The 27,193-nt window shown below is 35.1% G+C and overlaps 1 protein-coding gene across 1 annotated transcript in view; it reads right to left on the bottom strand.

Moving 5' to 3' along the window:
- Positions 1 to 1,070: 1,070 nt before the first annotated feature.
- LOC114327687 (neuropeptide CCHamide-1 receptor-like) overlaps positions 1,071 to 27,193 on the bottom strand; it is a 101,204-nt gene continuing 75,081 nt past the window's right edge. The window contains exons 3-5 of the mRNA XM_050642545.1: positions 21,130 to 21,446; positions 9,252 to 9,493; positions 1,071 to 2,698 (exon numbers count right to left, since the gene is read on the bottom strand). Coding sequence (XP_050498502.1) covers positions 2,479 to 2,698; positions 9,252 to 9,493; positions 21,130 to 21,446 — 779 coding nt within the window. The 3' untranslated portion in view covers positions 1,071 to 2,478. The remainder of the gene's footprint in view (positions 2,699 to 9,251; positions 9,494 to 21,129; positions 21,447 to 27,193) is intronic.

The following is a 27,193-nucleotide window of genomic DNA, read 5'->3' on the forward strand; positions in this document are numbered from 1 at the left end:
TTTGATCATTTGTTCTTCGTTTGATACGTCTCTAATTGCAGTCACTTAACGTGGCTTGGACCCTCATTTTCGTGTCAGGGTCTTTTAGCATACGTAGGTCGTATGGTTGTGATTTCTTTTTCTGCACTATTTTGAGTTTGACGCAAAATACTCCCATCAGTGAAACGTGGTCCGTCTCTAAGTCTGCTCCAGGATAAGTCTTGACAGATGTAAAGCTGCTTCGGAATTTTTTGTTTACTAAAATAAAACCTATTTGATTTCTAATAATTCTCCCGGGTTTGTCTTGAGGGGATTTCCATGTGTATAGCTTTCGAGGTGGTAATTGGAAAAATGTATTAGTGACAACGAGTTCTGAGTCTTCTGCGATTTTTTCTAGGAAGTCTCTGTCGTTTCTGACTCCAAGTCCATGTGCGCCGATGTACTGCATCTTATCTCCAGCTCCAATCTTGGCATTAAAGTCTCCCATAATGATAAGAAATTCCTGTCGTGGAATTTTCTGTATAATTCTGTTGATATTCTCATAAAACTCAATAGCTTCTTCTTTTTCTTTGTCTGCAGTGGGAGCATAAACTTGGATAATATTTATATTAACGGGGTTGGCTTGTACTTGTAGTAACATCACAGGATTGGTAGGTAGGTACATCAAAATAAACAGGCTACGGTGGCTAGGCCACTTAGAGAGAATGGGCGAAATGGTGACGTCAAAACACATTTATAACCAAAGTTCGGATGTAGAGAAGAGAAGAGGCTCAGAGCAGGATTTAAGGATCAGACGGAAGACGATTTTCAATGTTAAGAGTATTAAATTGGAAAATCGAGGCGTGAGGAAGGATCTGTTTTTAGGTGGATGTTGGAGGTGGCATTCGGATTTTTGCGGATACAGTTAGGTGATAACTTCGTTAATAATAATTTACTTATGCTCCTTCTCAAATATGCCCGCAACATTAATAAATAAAATAAAACATTTAAAAATTTGAAAAAATGTTTTTTTTTCTACTTTCTTTGCTTATAACTTTAAAACGATTCATTTTGGAACAAAGTCGTATAGGAATAAAACAAAAGTAATTAAATTTTCTATCAGATACATAACATAAAAACATAATCGATGATTATTCTCTTATACCGTAAGGTGTCGAGGTGTCTTCTTTACTCGTTATTCTCTGCGAACTTACGCCACTTTTTTCAGTCCCGAGCGAAAAACCCCTTTCTGACCCCTCGAATCTTAAGGTCCTCTTCCACATCATCAATCCATCTTCTACGCGTTCGTTCTCTACTTCTTCTGTCCTTTGGAGGTAATATAGCATCAGCTGTATTGCATGGAAGCATGGGCATTAAAAGTTAGTACAATGCAAAATCTAAAGCAAATGGGTTTCGATCGAGAACTGATAGACTACAGATGACATCATTACGAAATATCAAGGAATAGACTGTTTTACACTTTCAATCATTCAGAAAACCCAATGTTTGTATAAATCCTCGGTAAACATTGTTAGAAGAGGGCATCTCAAGAAAAAAGACATATCGCCGGTCCGGAATAAGAATGACGTAACTGCAAAAAGTCAAATTTCTCAGGAGACCAAAAAAATTTTTAATTACATATTTAAAATATTAATTAAATGAGGAGTAATCGCCCAGGAGCATCGGTATGGCGTTTAACCTTACAATGATGGCTTTTACTTTTATCCCTATTGGTTCGAATTTCAATAATTTAATTTAATCCCTCCATTTTCAACCCTTTTACAGTTGCGTCATTCTTGATCTAAAAGTTTTTAAATATTTAAAATAGTGATTAAATAAAGAGTAAGCGTCCGGAGCATCGGTATGGCGTTTATCCTTGCAATGATGGCTTTTAGTTTCATCCCTATTGGTTCGAATTTCATTATCTTAATTTAATCCCCCCATTTTCAACTCTATATACAGTTGCGTCATTCTTGATCTTAAAATTTTTCTGTACATAAAAACTATTTTTATATATTTAGTATGCCGTTTATCCTTACAGCGATGGCTTTTATTTTCATCCTATTGTTCCGAATTTCATTATCCTAATTTAGGCCCCCCCATTTTCAAGCCTATTTTCAGTTGCGTCATTATTCATCTGAAACAAGGCCTAATATGGTGCGTATTTCAATAACGACGCAACTAACCTGTAGTGGCTCAGCACATAATTAGAGTTCTGTTGCTTTTGTATCATGGGAACACAGTGTTTTAGAAGTTAGTTACGCAATAAACAGCAATTGACGTTTGCAGTCGTAACATTGACGTAACTGCAAAATTTGCAGTTACGTCATTCTTATTCTGGACCGGCGATATATATATTAGTACTCTGCTGTCTATCTAAATACTCTTACTAAAAATCATAAATAAATAAATATAAAATGATACATCAATTAACGTTGTATGAATTTGGTACCCATATTTGCACATTTTTCTACTTATATCAACAAATATTGTTCACTGGTTAATCTAATGAAAGTCACATCAAAGATTATTACAGATATGTTCGTTATTGACCCCGAGTAAAGTTACTGAAGTCTCTTGAACGATCATGGGATCCAATCGGCGGTTTATGGATGACATGTTTTTGCTTTTTCTTGTCATGAGAGATTGATTTCTTTTCATTGATACCATCGACATTGAAGTGGCTCGTTGGTGGAGATAGCTGCTGTGGGTTCTGTTTATTTTGATACAGAGGAGGTATCTGAAACAACGTACATATAATTCATATTGTCATTCTTAATTAGATATCAGTTAATAGGTTGAAATTTTATAACTTTGTCACTTAATTCTGTTGTGAAATTTATTCCCATACCTTTTTGGTTTTGTGTATTGTTTTCCTACCAGAATAATATCCGCTGTGCTCTTTAACTCTAATTATAGGTTACGTGGTACACTCTGACGTCGCGTGGGACGATATTATGTGTATGCTTTATGTGTGATTTACAAAAACAAGAGATTATTTAAAATTTTACTGTTAATTTTATGCTAATGTATCAATAAATTATTAGAAATTTGCTATAAATACTCTGTATGGTAGATAATGTCTGATATATTACATAATATAGTTTAAATATATGCTAAGGGGTCATCCATAAACTACGTCGTTGAGAAGAGGGAGGGAAGGCTTGCTTATTACGACGGAGTACGACAGGGGGAGGGGGATATGAGTGCCCATTCGACGTCGTTTAATATATTGGTATATTTAAATTTGTCGCTATTGTGTCTATAAAAATAATTTTTTACTAGCTTCTACCAGTATTAGAGTATCAGATATTCATATAAAAACGTATAGTTTTTGATATGAAATTGAAAATAAAACAAAACGTTTACGAATAAATATACCTTTGTTAAAATTAAAAAGAATAATTCTATTATAGATATTTTTATCGCATACTTTTCATTTAGTTTTTATCAGTCACGGCGTTAAAATAATATTAGGTAGCACTTTTGTACAGGACAACAAACAATAAGACATTTTTCTTTGGGTTTAAACAATCGCTTCTATATACAGAACAACGTCTGGAAGCAAAAAAATATTAAATTGTTAGTTCATTTATGTTCGTTCTAAAAGAACGAATAGAAATAATAGTTATTTATGTACCAAGTCAGTAAAGTGACTCTTTATCGAAAGAGTCTGATATTATGAGCCGAGCGAGCGTAGCGAGCAAGGCGAATAACAGACGAGTTCGATAAAGAGTTTTTACTGACGTGGTGCATACAAAATTTTATCGAGAATCATAAAAACATTAACACTTGCTTAATTACATCCTTTTAATGAAAAAAAAAGTGTGTGTACTTTGTACGCACGAAATAAGTTATATTTCTGTTATCATGATTTCAACGAAATAAATATATTTTAAACAGTTTTATCGTATTTATATTTAAATAATATACTAATTTTAATACTTAAAGTAAAATACCAAAAATTAAAAATATCGTTAATAGTTACGTCATTGTTTATGAAATGTAGCTTCCCGCAGCGAAGTTGCGTTTACCGTGATGAATAGTAGACAATCTAATAAATATATTTGCTAACAAATTATCAGTACCTACATATATATCACATTCCTATATATAATCGAATTAACAAAAACACAATTTCATACTATATATATTTGCATTAATACGAAACTTAAAAGATTTAAGAATTCTTTTACTTTTACACGAAATAAACATTTCATATGACAGTGACAGTAATGACAGAAGGCTCTTGCATGATAGCTGATTTCGATGTTTAATCGATAGTTGTTAGGTATCAATATTGAATACCTAATTACTAAATCTGTAAAGTTTTGATTTATGTTTTATAAATATAATTGCAAAATACTACAGAATTTCATTTTCTGACATAAATTTAATTAATAATAACGTAAATTTTGTACAATATTTTTAATAATTAAAGTAAATAAATTTTAAGGTCACTCAAATTAATAATCGATTACTGCCATCAACCACTTACATTCAATCTCAGTTAATTTGATTAATCGCGGCAGGTAAAGTAAAATTCTTCTTTCAGTACAATAAAGTGTTACTTTACTGCCGCAAATGGCGGCAAATGAGTACAATAATGAATGACTTTAGTGACGGTTGGCGATGAAATATTGTTTTCTATTTAGCTAGTAAGTCGTATTTATACTTTAGAAGAAATGGCATCGAAATCAAAACAAAATAAGTATAAAGATTTATATGATGCAGTTAAGAAAGCATACCCGCAAAATCTTGGTTCAATGCTATTTAAATGCATTCATTTTTTTTTGAATACTAAGAAAACTAATAAAGATTTTTGAAAAATTTAAACGCAGATTGAAAGACTGCATTATTGTCGAGGGTAAAAAGTTCCTGAAAACATCTATAATGTATATTTTAATAAGTTACGGGGGTGAAAAAAATAGAGAAAATTTTGTCTGATTCTTCATTTCAAACATTTCATTCAAAAGAAACCTTTTGTTTATTCTAAGGGACTTTCAACCCTCGGTAATAATGTAATCTTTTATTCTGCGTTTAAATTTTTCAAATATATTTATTAGTTTTCTCAGGATTCGAAAAAAATTAACGCATTTAAATAGCATTGGACCAAGATTTTACGCCTACCCCCTTATATTTGATTTAAAAAAAAAAACAGAAATAATATTGATTTTTTTTTTCAATCAATGAAAGGGGGGTCGTGAATTGCAACGACGACGTCGACATAGGGGGACGAGTTACGACGGGGGGGGGGGGGGGAGGGTATTAAAAAGTTCAAATTTTTTACGGCGTAGTTTATGGATGCTCCTTAATACGAAGAGATTTTAAGGCTGACAGTTAAAGTGTGACGTCACAACTGCCACATTGTTATTTGTAAACAAAAGTTGAAAAGTTAGGATTTGCCCAATCTTAAGCCTTTTTAATTCCTTTAAAGTTGAAATTTGGTATAGTGGTTGAAAGTATAGTAGTTTTCAGATAATACTTCCATACTTAACGCGGTCTTAAATTTCTATTAGTTTTTAGTGATATTCACCAAGCAAAAGTTAGGTATTTTTTTGAACCATTATATTTTGTATAATAAAAATGGTAATGCGCTTTGACCCGGATTGTACACACTATAGTGAAAGAGAGATATATGTAGATTATTTGTGTCTCCAAAGGATCTGGTTGAAAAGAAGAGGTGGATTTCATTACTAAGGTAAGGACATATAGTGAGGAAAAAGAACTGAATTTATCGCCTGTGGGGGACCGCTTACAAGTTGTGCCACCATGAGAAGCACTGTCGACATGTCATATTATCCCCTCCATGTCAACCCTCCCAGCTGATAATGTACGTCTCATTTTCTTTTATTTTATCGTCAGTTTTTTCGTATTTTGTTTTTTTTTTTATTTCTATTTCTTGAGAAACCCCTTGAAAATAAAGTTTCTGTTTTACTTTTTATGTTCCCATTTCGTTAACTACATTTGGGTCCCAGTAATGATGTTAAATAATTTTGACCTTTTTGGTGTTTGTTTTTATTTCCAAGACAATTTACTTTTATTTTATTTGTATTACCTATGTGTTTTGTGGCTCTAACTCTTTTTTTATTGCTCCTTTGACAATATAAATTGCTACTTAATATCTTTGTAAGGTAGGTCATTGTTTATGTAGATTTGATTTATTTCGTTTCATTTTCTCCTTAGTTTGATTAGTAGAGCGTTATTTACTATTTTTTCATTTTCGCCTTTACTTCTTATGTTTATATTTCTTCTTTTATATTGACATGTTGCCTTTTAAACAAAAAATTATAATGTTCATTCGCCTATTTATTACAAATTATTTTTCACTCATTACTTTGTACAACTTTATAGACCTGGATCCCGCGTAAAAAAAAAAGTTGATTAGTAGCAAGCTGAAAATTTGTTAATAGCTTAACGGTGTCTAGTCGGACAAACATTGATGCACGGGAACACTGGAACAGGGGAAGTTTTAACGGTGGAACATGATAAACGTGTCGTCCTGACAAGTTTATGATGGTGAAAAATAGCAAGTTGTTTTTAAGTTTATTCAATAGCCAACGTTATATAATATATGAAAAAATGTTTGTCCGACAAAAAGGTTGGGCATTTTAACGAGTCCGACACGTAGAACATGTCACATCACAGGAACTATGTTGGTGATGAATAGCAGTCTGATTTTTGCATGAGAGTTTAATGAAAGGTTTAAAAAGCAATTGGAAGTTCTGTCGGACAAAATTAATGGGAAATTTTCCTAGTCGGACATTCTAAACATGTAAGATATAGACAAAAATGTTGGTGATAAATAGCAAGCTAATTTTGATTTGTTTATGTACAAATTATATTTTGTAACGCAAAAAGTTATATGTCGGACAAAAAGTTTGGGCAAATCGAAAGAAATAAATAAAAAACATTTTTTCAGAATGACTTAGTCACATATTGATAACGCTATTTTAGTTGTATATTATTATTTATATTCACATATTTGCATGTGCATATATATGCATATATTCACATATTTGCATGCACACTCCAAAAACAATGAGGTAAGTATCAGTGCATGTATATATTGCAAAACAATTATTTTTTGGGTGGAGTTTGTTCTAGATATTCTCAAAATGACAATAAAAAATGTCAAAGAACATGTGAAAGCAATCTCTTAGGGTTTTCTAATTAGGCGCATCAGAAAGTACGGAAAATTTCCTACAAAAAACGTTGTATACATTATTTTCCATACTCAAATCTTAACCTTGTAAACGACATTGAAAAATATGAAGAGTCTTAAACTTTGGTGCTATTCGCGGTGTGCAAGTACTTGGAAGGGGAAACGAGAAACGACCCTGCGCGAGTCGCGGAGAAATATTGCAACTATCTTAAATAATTCATATTGTAAATTGAAATTGTCAAATTGACGTATATTTCATACCTTCTCTCAATGAAGCAGAAAAATTATATATTGCTCCACAATATTGATATGATATGCAATTATTATATAAAGGTAAATTTAATTAATTTTATTTTGCTTGCAGTACTGCATTTTAATAACTAATTTTATTTACTACATACAAATGTTGACGTTTTCATAACATAACCTGAATCTTATTTTTTCTTCTTATTATTTTTTTTTGGACTATGGCCTTGACAATTATCCAGTAACCAGGACTAATATAATTGGCCAATATAATTAAAAGTGCGAATTTTAGTATAGAGCGTAGAAATAGGGGTCGCTTTGCCGAACTTGCACGGTCCCAATAAGAATAGACGTAAATATGACACATTATGCTTATTAATAGAAGTATGTATTAGAAGGCTGCATTTGTCAGTGTGACACTTTGTGCTATACAAAGTAGTATTTGAAAGTACATGGTCTCTGAGTTTCTGTTTGCGACGTGTGTTGGAAATTAAATTTTATATTAACTATGGAGTGTTTTTGTGTCTATTTTTGAGTGTAAACAGTTTAAATTTTAAGTCGCCAAATCAAAAGTGAAACCATTCAACGGAACATTTTTGAGTAATTTTCGAACATTTATACAAAGTTAGTAAAATACTTGGTCATCAATTCAATGATATTCAGTTGCCAGATAATTGTGAAAATTCTATTGAATATCATTCTTCGTGCTATAATGCTTTGCTTGATTGAAAAAGGGTACCTAAATAAATTATTACTAAAATTGTATCACGTAATTTTTCTCAACTTTCTACAAACGAAATAATAATGTAATTAATATGTCACATGGCTAGAAATAATTTGTTGCCAAAATAAATCGATTAGTTTAAATTTGAAGTTACGATTGCAATTTATTATGAATTATTGTCAAAAGTGACAGTTTTTCTTAAATGGAAATGTATTCCTGGCCGGATAGCCCTGGCAGCTAAGGCCATTCAAATGAAGAGAAGAAGAAGGAAATGTATTCATAGACATAAGGGTAGACAGGGAATACAGTGCAAAAAGTCGATAGGTGGTCTATCTATCTCTTTTAACCAAGCGATCCCGCGCATGTGGCAGACAAAGATAGCTAGACCACTCAATCCATAATATAATTTGCCTGATCTACTATAAATGTATTACAGTGAGGTATCTAAATGATGTTGAGATAAATCGAAAGATATCGATTGTAATTGATTGCAGGTACTTTTGACATATAATAATCACCCCTTATTGAAATTTCAAAAATAATTTTTTTAAATTGTCCGACTACAAAATCTACCCCTTATTTTTTTCCGACAATAGTCATTCTTGGTAAGGAATAATTTACTTAATTAAATTTCGTCTTTGTCGGAAAGCTATTTATCACCAGCATTTTTGTCTATATCTTACCTGTTTAGAATGTCCGACTACGAAAACTTCCCATTAATTTTGTCGGACAGAACTTCCAATTGCTTTTTTAACCTTTCATTAAACTCTCATGCAAAAATCAGACTGCTATTCATCACCAACATAATTCCTGTGATGTGACATGTTCTACGTGTCGGACTCGTTAAAATGCCCAACATTTTTGTCGGACAAACATTTTCTCATATATTACATAACGTTGGCTATCGAATAAACTTAAAAACAACTTGCTATTTTTCACAATCATAAACTTGTTAGGACGACACGGTTATCATACTCCACAGTTAAAACTTCCCCTGTTCCAGTGTTCCCGTGCATCAAAGTTTGTCCGACTAGACACCGTTAAGCTATTAACAAATTTTCAGCTTGCTATTAATCAACTTTTCTTTTTTACGCGGGATCCAGGTCTATTACTCATAAACAATTAAAAGAAAGTTTAAGAACATTACTTATGACCTACCTGTTAAAATACTTCCTGAATGCTGCACTGACAAAATATAGAGCAATTGGATTAGCGCAGGAATTGATATAGCACAGACAAAACCCAATTATCCTCAGGTAGTGCCAAAACGCGTTGTAAAGCTCCTGCGATTGTGGATGAAAATAAAAGAAGAGCATAAAAGCGTGAAGTGGCGCGAAGCACACTGCAAATACCGCCACGAAAACCAGCACTGTCACCGCTACCTTCTTTCTTGCTCGGATCTGAAAAGAAAACAGTATGTAAGTGATTTAGAACTAACTAAATAGTTATTATTGTGTTGTCTCATATATTTAACAACATTGTACACAACTTGTATAAGCAGTAAACTGGATAGCAATACAATTTCTCCTCTAAAATTAGTTACTATATTTATATTATTATTTCACTAAGAAAAATGCTTTATTAGTGCGGCAGATTCGTGCAATATATTATAAGAATTGCACATTTAGTGATACAAGCGTATAATTTGGTCCACATATACTGCACAACTAAAGGTTCAAATTTAGATATGAGGCCATCTTAGATTTTGCCTTTTACAAAAATGGCGGTCATTCAAAATGGGCGACTATACATATATGACTAATAGCACGATATCTTTTGAATAAAAAGTTCGATTTCAACCAAATTTGGTACGTAGGTTCGTTTTGTGATTTACAAGATCGATGCCATAAACTGGAAGAATCGTTTTACCAGAAGTTTTGTTTTTCCTGGTGTTTTATGTAAAACTAAGTTATATTATGTAAATAATTTATTTTCAATTTTTTCACCCTGTATATATTAATTTTTCAAAATGGTAATACCACTATTGAAAGGAGCGTAAGAATATGTTTTAGGAAATATTTTGAACTTTGTAGTTATGTTAATTATACTTACCATTTAATAAATGCATACCGTATCTTCACATGTACCTATATGTGGCAGATTCGTGCAAATATTATAAGAATTATTGTACATTTAATGGTAGAGTCATATAATTAGGACAACATATACTGCACATACAAAAGTTCAAATTTAGATATGAGGCCATCTCAGATTGTGCCTTTTACAAAAATGGCGAGCATTCAAAATGGCGGCTATACATATGTGACTAATAGCACGATAACTTTTGAACGAAAAGTCCGATTTTAGCCAAATTTGGTATCAAGTTTCTTTTTTTGATGAATAAGATCGAGGTCTTGAACCGGAAGAATCGGTTTACCAGAAGTTGTGTTTTTACTGTTTTTTATGTAAAAATATTTTGTTGTTTTTTTCAATTTTTTCACCCTGTATATATTAATTTTTCAAAAAGGTAATACAGCCATTGAAAATAGTGTAAAAATGTTTTTTAGGAAAGATTTTGAACTTTTTAGTTTTAATTACCATTTAATAAATGCATAACGTATCTTCACATGTACCTATGTGCGGTAGATTCATTTTGAATGCCTGCCATTTTTGTAAAAGACGAAATCTGAGAAGGCCTCATATCTAAATTTGGATCTTTGTATGTGTAGTGCGTGTGGTCCAAATTATATGCTTTTACCATTAAATGTACAATAATTCTTATATTATTTGCACGAATGCGCCGCACATAGATTCATAGGTACATGTTAAGATACGTTATGAATTTATTAATTGGTAATTAATATAACTAAAGAGTTCTAAATATTTCCTAGAAAATATTTTTACGCTGTTTTCAACTTCGGTATTAACTTTTTGAAAAATTAATATATACAGGGTGAAAGAATTGGTAAAAAAACAACATGTTTTTACATAAAAATCAGGAAAAACACAACTTCTGGTAAATTGATTCTTATGGTTCAAGACCTTGGTCTAACACATCAAAATAAGAATCTATATAACAAATTTGGTTGAAATCGGACTTTTCGTTCAAAAGTTATCGTGCTATAAGTCGCATATGTATAGTCGCCATTTTGCATGCCCGCCATTTTTGTAAAAGGTAAAATCTGAGATGACCTTATATCTAAATTTGAACCTTGATGTGTGTAGTATATGTGGTCCAAATTATATGCTTCTACCATTAAATGCACAATAATTCTTATAATGTTTGCACGAATTTGCCACACATAGGTACTTGTGATGATACGTTATGCATTTATTAAATGATAATTAACATAACTAAAAAGTTCAAAATATTTTCTACAAAATATTTTTACGCTCTTTTCAATTGCGGTATTACCTTTTTGAAAAATTAATATATACAGAGGGAAAAAATTGAAAAAAAAAACATATTTTTACATAAACAACCAGTAAAAACACAACTTCTGGTAAACCGATTCTTCCGGTTCACCATATCCCTCTTGTAAATCAAAAAGAAAACCTATATACCAAATTTGGTTGAAATCGGACTTTTCGTTCAAAAGTTATGGTACTATTAAACACATAAGTATAGCCGCCATTTTGAACGTCCACCATATTTGTAAAAGACAAAATCTGAGATGGCCTCATATCGAAATTTGAACCTTTATATGTGTAATATATGTGGTGCAAATTATATGCTTGTATCATTAAATGTGCAATTGTTTCACATATCGGCCCCACTATATACTATACAACGATAAGTAAAGATTATAAAAATAATTATATTCGGCGAAATATAGGCACAAATTCAACATCATTTCCTTCAAGTGTCATCTCTGCGAAGGAAGTAGGAAATAGTGATGGGAAAAACCTACCGGCATAGGCGCCCATACACACGGGCAGGGGGGCGCCGTGGCCCCCCCTATCTTTTCGGGAAAGAAAAAAATTAAATTTATATTACATAAACGTATTTTTGTCAAAACAATATTGGATAATTTTGAGAGATAAATTGAAAACAACATATTTATTAATAAAAAAAATTCACATATTGGGTAGTTATTAATAGTTTAACAGAAAATCTTTGTGTCTGCGACAGTGGTCTGTATGGAATGTGCATAATACACATTTCCCACAATCACGGTATGCTACTAACGAAAACATTGAAAGAGATTAGAGGCGTGGGAAACATATACACTGTAATTGACACCCAAAATTACAAATTAAATGAATCATTTATAATACTGCAAAAAAACCATATCAGCAAGAAATCCGATCTCTCATCGATAATCACTAATGAGCCATTTGTCTTTAACAACTGGTATAAAATAGTAATTATATTTTATATTTTGAAAAAATTCATACTGAAAAATAATTTTTAAAATTTATTGAGCATAGTCAAATTTTAGTTTGCAAAAGTATTTTTTTAGTAAGTAGATTATTTTTAAAGTGTTCATTATGATGAACAGAACAATTTTATTTAAATGAAAAACAGGCGATCTTTCATGATGAATGAGTGTTATATACAGGGTGTCCCAAAAGTAGCGGAAAGGCCGAATAATTCGCGAAATGAACATCGGATCGAAAAACTGAAAAATACATGTTCAATAATTTTCAAAAATCTATGCGATGACACTAAACAAGTCCACCACTTCAACCCCTGGGTGTGGAGCGGGGGGTAACTTTAAAATCTTAAATGGAACCCCTAATTTTTGTTGCAGATTTGGATTTTGCCATTTGTGGCATTTTGCGAATTGTGGATAGATAGCGCTATAATCGGAAAAAACGGTATATCGTGATACCACAGCAAAATTGTAGAAACGGTCTAATATCTCGAGAAATATACTTCCAAATAAAAACTAAAAAACACGTGTTTAATATTTTTCAAAAATCTATAGAATGACACCAAACAGGATTTTTCATTCCACACTCCGGAGGTGGGGTGAAAGTTAACTTTAAAATCTTAAATAGGAACCCCCGTTTTTTCTTGCAGATTGAGTTTCCTCCTCAAAAAATAAGTAACATTTATTCGAACTTTTTTAGAATTGTTGACTTGACGGATGGCGCTATATTCGGAAAATGCGATTTATTTGCGCCATCTATCAACAATTCTAAAAATGTTTGGAATATGTGTGCCTTATTTTTCATAAGGATTCTATATCTGCAAAAATAAAGGGGGCTCCTTTTTAAGATTTTAAAGTAAAAACTTGGTTCGACACATACTCATGGTTAGTCTGCTCGCCAAAGTTGAAGGGAAGGCTTTGCAAGCATTGTATTCTTTTCAAACGGGTTTTAAAGAGAGGCCCAACTTTTGTGGTACCCATGACATTTCCATTTAAAAACTTGGTCTAGTGTTTAAATGTATGAATAATTCCTCACAACAGGGTTCAAACTAGGTTTTTTAGGTGGTTTAAACTACAGTAGACTCCCTCTATAGCGAGAACTGAAATGGTTAATTAATTATCTCGTTATAAGCGGATCTCGTTATATCAAACAATAATAATAATGACATTTTTTGATGCCTCTTACGTAGTTTATTATGTGTCGATGGTCAACCTGAACAGTGAACAATGAGACTTCGCCGCCATAGATTGTAAATTTCCTATAGTATTCAATATCGGTCAATAAACAGGCAGATGTTTATTACAGGTGGCCGAGTTTATTATAGCACTGGCCTCGATAATAAGACAGACGTTGTGCATTTCTATGTACAGGTAGTTAAGGCATTTATTTATTTATGACCATTACAACGCTAAAAACAGGTAAAGACAAGTATTCTTCGATTTAAATTTTCCTCGTTATAACCAAATATGCCTCGTTATAGAGCGTTATAGTTCAATAGGGATTTCATGGGACACCTAATGTACCTCGTTATAAGCGAAACCTCGTTATATCCGTGTTCGTTATAGAGAGAGTCTACTGTATATATTGTCATCCGAAATATACAAAATGTAATGTGCAACATCTTCACGTTTGGCCCCCCCCTAAAAATTTTTAGATGGGCGCCCTTGCCTACCGGTGATAACCTAAAACCGGTTTGGCCGGTTGTTTTTTTTGTGACGGTTATAACGGGTTTTGTCTTTTTAATGTAATAACCGGCGAAAAACCGGATAAGTTACCTTAGATAATAAAACCTTAATGAGTAGTTATAATACAACCCTTAAGTTTAAAAAAATGATTAGTATGATTATAGTAGAAAGTATGATTATAAAAAAATAATTAATTCCGAGAAAAAATACTGTTTCTTTAAATTCATCAATAATTTTTTATTTGTTTAATGTTTATATTCGTTAATGACTCTCACGGTCACTGAAATATGTTTAAGAAATGTAATAAGCTGAACTAGCTATTTTGATGAACTTGAGAATAAGCAGGTCATGTTTGCTGAATTGGGAATCCTATTAAAAACAGATATTAAAAGATATTTAGTATCAATATCAATCAGCTGTGTGCTGTGCAGAATGTGCACTCATAGTTGTATTATTTATAATAAATGCTATATCTACACAAAGAGCCTGGAATCACTTAAATAAATGAAAAAATAAAATATGTAGTTTTGTGTATCTTGTATAAAATGTGATTTTTTTCGGATATACAACAAATTTGCAAAACATTTAGGACAATAATACATCCAGTTCAGAATTGTAACAATTATTCATTATTCGTTTTTACTAGTTTAATTATTTTTGATGTTACATTTTTGTTTTTATAATTCATATACAAGTATACATGTTATAGTCCAATTTACTTCATATTACTACGTTTATAGTCTTAAATAAGTACCTATAAATAATTTCACTACTTTTGTATTTTTCAATTAATTGGTATTAATAATTGAAACCGAAACTTTCATTGAGCTAGATTATTATTATAAAGGGTGTAACAAAAAGGTAGGTCAAAAATTAAATCACATATTCTGGGACCAAAAATAGATCGATTTAATCTAATTTACCTTAGTACAAAATGTGTGCTTAAAAATGGTACAGCTCTTTGAAGTTACCAAATGAAAATTGATTTTTTTCAATATATCGAAAACTGTGAGATTTTATATTGAAAATAAACATTATGGAGTATTACAAACTAAAGTGCAATGTAAATATGACGTTGCAACTTATTGGGTATTGAATATTGATTCAAAAAACCTAAAACCGGTTTTTGGAATAACTGGTTGTTTTAACCGATTATAACCGCCAGGTTAAACCGGTTTAACCGAAAACCGGTGTTTTGTCAACAACTGCCATCCCTAGTCGGAAATCATCACAGCTATTCGAACTTTAGAGACGGTTGCTCTGAAAAGTTTGTTGGATATACAATGTTCATCCGTACCATACTCTCAGGTTGCGCAGCTATGATATTTAGGTCTCCCTATGCTTCTTTTTCCTTGGATCTTTATCGGTATAATCAATTGTTGCAAGCTATATATCTCTTCATGTGTAGTATGGATCTACATTTCTTTATTCATTTCTTTATTCATCCTTCTCAAAACCTCGTTGTTTTTGATGTGTTCTGTCCACGATAATTATAGAATTTTTCTATACACTCACAACTCGAATGATTTGAGATTTTTGATTGATGTCGCATTCAAAATCCAAGCTTCCATCCATAAAACAAAATCCAGCAGACGTGGTACCTAGCCAGCCTACCTCTTAACTCCAGCGTCAAATCTTTTGAGCAGAGTACTCTCCTCCTTTTGTTAAAAGTTACTTCAGCCTTTTCTTTTTATTCTGATTTTTGATTTCCTGGAAATAATAATTTGTGGAGTTGATTATTATTCCACATTCAGGACAAACAAGGCCTCTCTTGTACCCATTCCGTTTCTGAAGCCAAGCTGACTGTTACTACTATCTGACCCCAATTTTCTGAAAATCCTTTGATGTATAATTTTCAAGAACATCTTTAGAGTGTGGCTCATTAAGCTGATGGTGCGGTGATGGTCAGCATTCTCTAGCGTCAGCTTTTTTCGGTTACAACTTATGAACGTCGACTTAACCACTCTTTTAGAATGACGCCTGTATCATATATGGTCTTTACTGCGTGCATAACTTCTTCTTTTGTTATACCGTGCCCAGTTTCTCTACTGTTGCATAGCTCTTTGTTTCCTGTTTTGTCCTTTTAATGTTCCTGAACTTTTAGTTCCTCACACTTGTTTGAGTACCAATTTTCCTTCCTTTTTTTTTATTTTCTTTCTAAATATACTTTTGCCTTTATATTTTTCGATGTGTACGTCCTTGTACAATATTCTCTTTTCCATCAATAATTGCAGTATTTCATCATTCATCCATGATTTTGTTGAGTTACTATTTTTCTTTCCGTTCAGAGAATTCTTCGCTGAATTCCGCATTATATGTTTTTAAATGTTTCCCATTTTCTGTTCGAATCTTCTTTTTGTTAGATAATGTTAATATTTATTTCCTCGCTAATTTTTTTGGCCAGCTGATCTCTTAGAAATGAATCTTTCAAAAATGATCGTTGTGTTTGATTCTTATTGCAACATTCAGTAAGTTTTTTGAATCGGAGATAGAATGTTATCTACAAACAACCGGATTAGGATATGTGGCTGCATCAGCCCCAAGGTATATTTTTCCTGATTTAATGGAACGAAACCTTCTCTTTATTAAAACATAATCTATCTGGTTTACAATAAATTTGCTATCACTATGGGCAGGCGATCTTCAGGTGTAGAGTCTACGATTAGGTATACTCTGGGCTAATTAGCAAAATACAAGGAAAAGTTATTTACCAGCAATTTTATTACTGGATTTGAATCTAATGATGGTATATATTAATAATATAGGTATGCAAAGTCCGCAGATAGTGTGCTACTTTTTTTATAAACAAAATGGCGCCCGAAAATCGTGTTTTTTTATTTTCAATTTTTGCTCTATAACTCCAAAAATTTTAACTTTACACCAAAAACACTCAAATAAAAATTCACCGTAATTAAATTCTGCATAGAGACTGGTTTTTCCCGATTTACTTCGACGAAAATTTTCCCCGGAAAATGTGGGTTTTTCCAACAAAATCTTTAATTTTCAACTAAAATTTTAGATAAGTAATTGTTTATCAATAATTAAATAACTTGGTAATAAAAAGGCTCTTTTCGTATAGATTAGAATTAGAGAAGCCGATGGAAACTGAATGAACAGTTCAGCAACAATTAAATTAATAATTAAAAATTTACGTTCGCTATAATAACCACAATAATTATGATACACAAGAACAACTATGATTTTTGTATAAAAAGATACTCTACCTATCTAATGTACAGAAATGAAATTGGACTATTTAATCAGCCTCAGGAATACTTTAAAATTATAAACAATTTTTTGGCTTATAAACAAATAGAATATCTCGAAAAATATTAAATTAAATTAAATCGTGAAAACGGTATTGGAAGACAAGCGGTGGGATGCTTCTTTTGAAAGACAAAGTGTTTAATTGTGATGAGTGGTTCCTGAGATACAACCGGTCAAAGTTGATCGGCACACAAATTTTCATATCTTTAAAATACTCATAACATATATTATTATAATAAAAACTATCGATATTACGAGAGAAAATTGCTAAAAATAGCAAAATTCCAATAAAAAATTAGGTAGGAGAAAATGTAATCTGAAAGTTCAAAATCGGTATACGTTAAAAAAATGCATTTTCTCGGCTTCCCATGGAGCAATATTCTTCATTCTTTTTTTTGTTCCCAAGTAACTCGAGTAGAGCCATCTAACTAACGCATTATTAAATGTCAAACTTGCTTTTGTTTTGTTATGATAGATTAATTTTTTTATAAGAAAAAAAAAAACTGCATATTTTTTCAGTTGTAGACTTTTTTTAGATAAACTTAGTACAAGTGTACCTTTTAACGTTAAAAACACAAATATTCTCATTTGAAAGCTATATAATTATTTAAACAATCTTTATTTAAACAAATTAAACATTTTTGTTATAATAAATCAATTAATTTTTTATAACAAAACAAAAACTTTGACATTTAATAATGGGTTAGTTAGATAGCTCTACTCGAGTTAGTTGGGAACAAAAAAAGAATGAAGAATATTGCTCCATGGGAAGCAGAGAAAATGCATTTTTTAACGTATACCGATTTTGAACTTTCAGATTACATTTTCTCCTACCTAATTTTTTATTGGAGTTTTGCTGTTTTTAGCAACTTTCTCTCGTAATATCGATAGTTTTTATTATAATAATATAATATGAGTATTTTAAAGATATGAAAATTGGTGCAGAGAAAGAGGACCGAAATAAAAAGGTGATGGTTTGAAAATTATGATCCTATTTTTTATATCTTTGTCGTAACTGCCGGTCAACTTTGACCGGTTGTGTCTCAGGAAACACTTATCACAATTAAACGTTTTTTCTTTTAAAAGAAGCACCCTGCTCTTTTTCCAATACCGTTTGTATGATTTAATTTTATTTAATATTTCCCCGAGATAATTTATTTGTTTATAAGCCAAAACATTGTTTATAATTTTAAAATATTTCTGAGGCCGCCTAAATAGTCCAATTTCAATTCTGTAAAGTACATTAGATAGGTACAGTGTCTTTTTATACAAAAATCATAGTTATTCTTATATATTTTAATTGTTGTGGTTATTATAGCAACCGTAACTTTTTAATTAACAATTTAATTGATGCTAAACTGTTCATTCAAATTCCATCGGCTTTTGGAATTATAATCTATATGAAAAAATCTTTTACATTGCCAAGTTATTTAATAATTGATAGACAATTACTTATCTAAAATTTTAATTGAAAATTAAAGATTTTGTTTAAAAAACCCGCATTGACGGGGAAAATTTTTGTCGAAGTAACTCGGGAAAGACATGTCTATATGCAGAATTTAATTATGGTGAATTTTTATTTGGGTGTTTTTGGTGTAATGTTAAAATCTTTGGCGTTATAGAGCAAAAATTGAAAAAAAGACGATTTGCAGGCGCCATTTTGTTTATAAGAAAAGTAGCACACTATCTGCGGATTTTGCATACCTATATTATTAATATATACAATAGTAAGATTCGATTGCAGCAATAAAATTTCTGGTAAATAACTTTTCTCAAAAAGGGCCTATTCTCCGATAATCTGCCCAGACTAGTAATTTAAAGTAAGTGTTTGTGTTAACTACCATACTCATAAGTCCACCAATCTGTCCCCCCTCTCATTTGTTAATATTTCTCCAAAATATTTTTGTATTATCCAGGGTTTGTTGTATGTCTTAATAGAACTATTCTATTTGTCCGTTTCTCATCCGCCCGAAGCTGATAATCAGTAAGTGGGAAATTGCTTATACCGGCAATCACTCGGTCCATATTTGCATTAGCCAAGTGGAGATGCAGATTCTGATCTTTATCGAGACTAAGACCTTTTGGCATTTCCTATTCTCTAAAGAGTTTTAGAAAACGTGTTTTAATTAATAATTATAAATCATCTACAAATCAACGTAGATGGTATTTCACCACAGACGCTTGAAACTCTTTGCAGGGCATACAAGGAAAACAGGATGTTGTTGGAGTCTTAGGTCCCTATTTTCCATATGATCTCATAACTGACATCGCAAGCTCTCAGTCACTAACCAATGGCACACCGATGGCATTGCCCGACCTCGAAGACCTCTACACAGGCAACCATGTGAATAACGTCGAAGAAACGTCAGTTTTTGGTTGAATATATACAAGTGTTTAAACATTATGTCGTATAAACGTCTTTTGTAGGTTATTTTAAATACGTAAGGTTAATGACGTTAAAATACGTCTAAAAACACGTTTTCATTTCAGACAGCCTAAGTCTTACGTCACAAAAATGGGAGGAGCTTAAAGAGTTAATGTTTATAATGTTCAAGGGTTACCAGGTCTACTGATTTTTCAGTAGACCTACTGATTTTAACTCCAATTACTGACCTACTGAAATCTATCAACATATATTGGCCGTTATTAACAGGTAAATTTCTATGAAATGGGCTTTAAAAATACGAGATTATTTGGCCGCGTTCCATATTATAAAGATGGCCGTAAATACCAGGTCATATTTATGACCTCTTATTGGATTATTTAAATAAGGAAATCTTCATAATATGAAGATTTTTTAAACTGGCCGTTAGTACAGGTGGCCGATTTTGACAGGTGACCGATGACATAGGGTTTACTGTATTTACATGAACAAAAAAATATTGATTTCTACTGATTTTTGAAAGCAAAACTACTGAAAAAGTAAAAACTGACTTGGCAACCCTGATAATGTTGTATATTGACATGACTCCAAACTTCATTTCATTTATTGTTTACGTGCTTTGTGTGGTAAAGTAAGACTTTTGGTGTTTATTTTCTGTTAATGAACTAATTATTATGTGTTCACGATCCTTTTTGATTTAATGGACAGCGTTACGTTAAATTAAAATATTGCGCTGGATAATTTGTTAATAAATTATTTATTAGCTATTTATAAATATTTGTCATTCTATGCATTTTTTTATAAAGTCTTCCATTTGGTTTTACTTTTTAGCCTATAAGCTAAATTTAAAATGAAAAATTGCAATACCAACAATGTCCATACTACAAATAATTATTATTGTGTATTTTTAAAACCATAAAATGAAAAATAATCTAAAAAAAGACATAAAAACTACGTTTTTGATATCACGTATCTAAAACGTGATAAACATGACGTCAGTTATGGTGTAACATATTCATGTGACTTTCGACGTCGAAATAACGTGATAAACTGACGTGGTTTTCAACGTTTTGTAAACGTTATGTGGTTGCCTGGGTAGTGGCTAATTAAATTATGAATGGTTTTAAAGTTATCGCTCTCATTCGTCGCATACCTGTAAGGTCTCCTACAAGCAAGAGATTAGTTGATTATTAGCTCAACTACATCACTATCATTAAATTATATACGCCTGGTATAGTTAAGCCAGCAGAACAATAAAAAAAATATTTATCGTCAGATCGTACATTCTTCTTAAGTAGAGTTCTATATCCAACGGTCTATTCAGAATTTTATGGGACAATAAACTTTTTCCGGCGCTATGAAAACACATAAAAACTTCCCTCACCTGCCTGTGCATCCCTTGCAACTCTCCAGGAACATTTCGGGTGCTCATAATTAATGACACGGCCATGCTTAAATAAAATATGGCGATGATAGTAAGCGGAATAACGTAGAGAATCAGGAATTTACTGGCGACCATAATCTGGGGGTAAGTATTGTTGAGCCAATGCGGGAACGGGTAGCAGACGAAGAACTTGGAGTTCTCCTCGGGAATTCCTCGTACGTGCGAAGCTATAGCGGCCGGAAGCGCGCAGATGATGGCGAGTATCCATATCGAGACTGCGATGCAGACGGTGATGCGTGTTGCTCGACGACCGCCACCTGAAATAAAAGGGAAAGGTAAATAAAGGTTGATTAATTTGTCGCAGTTAGTAGCAGTTAAGTTCGGTGCTAGCCACCGAAGGAGCAACACGTACGAGCGGAGCGGAGCAGAGCAGCGACAACGCCAAAGAAGTGGGAGTGGCTTGACTGGGGACTTATTAGTTCTGCCCTGAATGTAAGCAGGGTAAACAGTTGAGCGCTTCTTACTCTCTGAGGCGAGAAGAGTACGAGGAGCCAAACGGTGGACGAAGTGTACGATTAGCAGGAATTTTCATTCCAACCACGAATGTAAGCGTGGTAGCGAAATCGTGCACTTCTAAGCCCTAGGCTAGAAGCAGAGGCAAAGGCCGTTCTACTGGATGTGGTGAACTTAGGGAATTTGATTTTATTGGATTCTCTGAGACGCCACAGCTAGAGTTCGGTCAGCAGAAGAAGAAATAGTGGGCTCGACGTGAGCCCACTACGGGATACCTACTGTGCCTCCGTAAGGGATGGGTGCAATTTAAAACATTGCACCTCGACACTGCATAGGTGTTGTTTATTTATCAACACTGTTGCAGCCCCGGCCCCTAGGTCAGTAGGTTGAGAACAGCAAGTGGAACCCGTACCTAGTTCTGTCTGGGTACGTGAACAACCGAGCGTGGTGCAGGGAGCCAACCCTGAAGTCGAGCTGGCGTCGGGCCAGTCGGCAGAAAAAAAGGCTTCGTCAAAACTAGGACAGTTCGCCCCCCAACCCCACAAGATTGATAGAGCTAGGTCTCAATCATTGCCCCGTTCTATGGCACATTCCCTGCCAATATATGAGGGCTCACGCAAAGTGGGCCCAAACCCTTTTCAGGAAATCAGCTCTGACACTGAGGGATACTCATCCGTGGATGATGCGAAAAGCGAGAAAGATGGCTTCAAACTCCCCAGGAGCGAGAGGAAAAAGGAGAAATCCAAAAAGAAGAGAGAGGAGACTAAGAAGGGCGGCGAAGAACCCAAGAAAGACGGTAAAAAACCAGAAGTAGAGCCCATGGTAGAAGACGAGGCCGTGCAGGCAAACAGAGGCACTACCAAACGTGCCAAAGAGAGTGACAGCGAAGATAAAGAAGACAAGAAAGAGAAGATAAAAAAGAAGAATGGCAATGAAGACACTTCAACCTTGATAGAGATGCTGAAAAAGATGTTGGCAGATCAAGAAGTAAAAAACGAGCAACTCACAATCGAAAACGAGAGACTAAAATACCAAATGATGGAAATGTCAAAAAAGATGGACGCCATGATGGAGCTCATGAAGCAGTCAAAACAACCGACGCCAGCCCCCGAAACCACTAAGCCAAAGCTACAGCCACTCCCTGAAGCATTAAAGCCAAAACCATCCGCAGGTGAGAGACTGACGAACATTCGAGGTGCAAAACCAAAAACCAAAGAAGATTTCCCAAAATTGAAATCCCAAATTTCAAAAGAAGATACGACGTCATGGGAAAACCAAGCAAAAAATGCCATGAGGGCTGCTTCCCCCCCAGCACAAGATACCTACAACCTGCCCCGAGGTCAAATCCCACCAATCCATCCAGCCACGAGCGCAGGTGGTGGTGCGCCTCCGCCAAGACGTCCCAGTGTCTCAGAGTCGGAACAGATGGTAACAAACCAAGAAGAAGAAGCTGCCGTGTTGCCTGAAAAACAGGCAACATACCAACGTAAGCCGCCTGTAATAAAATTACAGAGCGTAAGCGAGACAGGGGCAATCCTAAATATAGCCCAAAAGCAAAATGTGGTCACGGTAAACAGGATCTCCAAGAGTGGTAGGGAAACCCTCATCCAGGCGAAAAGCCCGGAAGATTACCGCAAAATGACCCACATAATAGAGGAATATGCGAAGTCCATGAAAGACAGAAGATTACAGTGGATAGCCTTCCCATTTGAGGAAGAAGTAAAACCCAAAGTGGTAATAAGAGGGCTACCCACAAATACCACAGAGGCAGACATAAAGAACGAAATGGCAGCTCAATACAACATTGACTGCCAAGCAGCCAAAAATATGTCCTCAAGAACCGGACCAAGAAGACAATTGCCGATGTTTGTTGTGACTCTGAGCCAGGGGGACGTCGAGGCGGCGAGGCGTATAACCAACCTGTGCCACATGAAGGTCGTGGTAGAGGACCTACGCAAGGCAACAGGACCCACGCAGTGCTTCAACTGCCAAGGGTTCCACCATGCCCAGAACGCGTGCCATAAGGATCCCAGGTGCGTCAAATGCGGCGAAGACCATTCCACAAAGCAGTGCCAACGTGCCAGAAAAGACAAAGCAACATGCGCCAACTGCAAAGGCAGCCATCCAGCCAGCTACAGAGGATGCCCTAGGTGCTCAACATGGGGAAGACCACCACCAAAGAGGCCACAGCAACCAACACAGCAAAGACGACCACAAGCAACCGGCGTCTCCTACGCCCAAGCCACCCAGAGTACGCAGAACAACATAGCGATCCCCCACGACGAAGACTACCTAGTCAACTTGGTCACCAACATAGTGACTAAGGTAGTCAAAGAAGTGATACTGGGCACCAGGGAGGCACAGAAGTAATGCTGGCAGACAAGGGATACTTGCGGATAGGCTCCTGGAACCCGGGCAGCATAGCAACAAACCAAAACATCATGGATGAACTCGCCAACAGATACGAGATGGACATCGTAGCAATCCAGGAGACCAAACTGACAAACAACTTCAGTCTAAAGTTCCCTGGGTACGATGTATATAGGAACGACCTCACAAGAAGATCAGGAGGAACGGCCATCCTAGTCAAGAAGGGAATCAAACACACCAGATTCACGACCCCACCACTGATAAACATGGAGGCAACAACAATAGAAGTGAAAATGAGGCAAGGCGCAGTCAGAATAACATCAGCCTATGTAAGACCGCAAGACCCACTAATGGACGACGACCTCGATGCGTTCCTAAACATCGCTGAGACATCCATAATAATAGGAGACCTAAATGCAAGATCCCCCAACTGGAACGATAGAGCTACGAACAGAAACGGACGACTACTAAATAGCTACATAGAAAATAACGAAGATACACTGGCAATGGGCCCAGAAGAACCAACACACTTCCCAGGAAATGGACTTCCCACCCATATCGACATCGTTGTGGCCAAAAACCTAGGACTACAAGCAGAACTAATCACGCTGAACGAAGGTACAACAGATCACAACCCCATTCTACTGGAAATAGGAACATGGGAAGAAACAAACCCGCCGAAAAGAATAAAAAAGAAAATAAAGTGGACAAATTATAAAAGATTAGTGAGTGAAGGAATAAATATAGTGCCAGTTATAAATGACCCGCAACAAATAGAAGAAAAAGTCCTAGAACTAGAAAACATCATCCAAGAAGCAATCAGAAACAGCACAACAGAGGAAGAAGTCGAGATCCACACGGGAAGGTTCAAAGACATACCACAAGAAATACAAGACCTGATAAGGGAAAAAAATAGAGCGAAGCAAATAGCCAGAAGAACAAGAAACCGAGTAGACAAAACCTGGGCAAATACACTAAACAGAGAGGTCAAAACGGCTCTGCAACACCACCGCAGCGAAAAATGGGACAACTACGTACAAGAGATGGAAGAACTAGACTCAAACATGAAAAATGTTTGGAAGCTCCAGAAAATGATGAGAAGCGACAGAAAACCCATCCCACCACTCCATGGAGAAAACGGCATGGTATATAAAATTGAGGAAAAAGCAGAGGTGATGAGGTCCACGCTCGAAAGAGAATGCAGGTTAAATTTCCACCAAGACGAAGACGCAGACTTCCTGGAAGAAGTCGAAGAACAAGAAGAAAGACCAGAAGACCCAGAAGACATCATTCCACCAACATCACCGGAAGAAATTAACGAACATATTAGAAACTGTTCACCGAGAAAAGCGCCTGGTCTAGACAAAATAACAAATAGAGCCCTAAAGTATTTGCCCAGGAGAGCCATAGTGTACTTTACAAATATAGTGAACGCGATATTAAGATATAAAATATTCCCAAACAGATGGAAAGAGGCCCATGTCATCATGATCCCAAAGCCTGGCAAGAACCACACATTCCCGCAGAACTACAGGCCAATCAGCTTACTTCCAGCGATCAGCAAGATAGTGGAAAGAATCATTCTCAGCAGACTGAAAGCGGAAACAACCAGATTAGATATAATCCCAGAAGCTCAATTTGGATTCAGGGCAGAGCATTCCAGCGAGCTACAAGTACTCAGACTAACTGAGTACATAGCAGCTGGATTCAACGACAAGCAGTACACTGGAGCAGCATTCCTGGACGTAAGCAAGGCTTTCGACAGAGTATGGCACAAGGGGCTATTATACAAAATGCGGGATTATGGGTACAGCGGAGCGATGACGAGGCTAATCTCGTCGTACTTAGGCGACCGGTGCTTCAGGGTTCGGATAGGACAAGTCCTGTCCGACCTCGGAAGCCCGGAAGCTGGAGTACCCCAGGGAGCGGTCCTGTCACCTCTGCTGTACACAATATACACCGCCGATGTACCTAGAACACCAGGAACCCTTATGAGCCTCTACGCCGACGATACAGCGATAGCGGCCAAACACAGAAATGTAGACATAGCAGTGACCAACCTGCAAACAGCGCTAGAAGACATCGAGGAATGGAGCATAAAATGGAAGATAGCCATCAACTCAGAAAAGACGCAAGCGGTACTATACAAGAAGGGAAGACAACAGCCAGAAGAACAGCTAACGGTACAGGACACCCCCATCGAGTGGAAAAATGAAGCAAAATACCTAGGAGTTATCATGGACAAAGGATTAACCTTCCAAAAACACGTAGAAGCCACAGTCCAGAAGGCCAACTTCGCGAGAGCAACATTAAGAGGACTCACAGGCAGAAAAAGTAAATTAAGACTAAAAACAAGGTTAAGACTAATAAACAGCATAATATTACCGGTATTAACATACGCATCTCTCGCATGGGGACAAGTATGTAAAACCCACAAAAAGAAGATACAAGCAGTCCATAACAACAGCCTAAGAGAAGCAGCCAGAGTCCCAAGATACGTAGCAGAACGATTCCTGTTTAGAGAACTGCAACAGGTGAGAGTCACCGAAGTGATGACAGACAAGGCAAGGGTCAAATTCGCGGATCTGGAGCACCACCCAAGCCACATACTGCGAGAGATGCTAGGGTATGACGCGTTCCACCGATGGAAGCACAGACGTCCTAAACAACAAATAGTGAACTAAAGCGATAAAGTGAAAAATAAAGTAAAAGTGATAGTAGTCAGTTCGTAGCTCGAAACTCCAAGTGCCGAAGAAAACACGAAACCCAAGCGTAGGTCCAACATCACGATCAGGTAAGTAAACCAGTAGAAAATTAGAGGAAAAGGCGCAAGCCAAACAAAAAAACACAAAAAAAAAAAAAACAAAAAAAGGCGTAAGCCAACAAAAAAATCACACAAAAAACAAAAAAAAAAAAAACCCAAAAAGATCTTGGGCTCCGAGCCATTGTACCGAGCCCAGTTGGGCCTGGTGCAATGGCTTGGGCCCCAAGCAACCAAGCAATTTTAGTTCCCGCGGATAAGTAAATAAGAGGATAAAGGCATAGAGCGCATCACGCTGGGCCTAGTTTTTGCATTCGATTAGGGCACCACAATGGAATCTTATTACCCAGGGTTCCATTGTGAAGAGCATTTGGCTACGATAGTTGTGCCCCCATCGCGCATCAGCGTGCTATGGGGGGG

Source organism: Diabrotica virgifera, chromosome 2 (genome assembly GCF_917563875.1).
Source record: "Diabrotica virgifera virgifera chromosome 2, PGI_DIABVI_V3a".
Lineage (NCBI taxonomy): Eukaryota > Metazoa > Arthropoda > Insecta > Coleoptera > Chrysomelidae > Diabrotica > Diabrotica virgifera.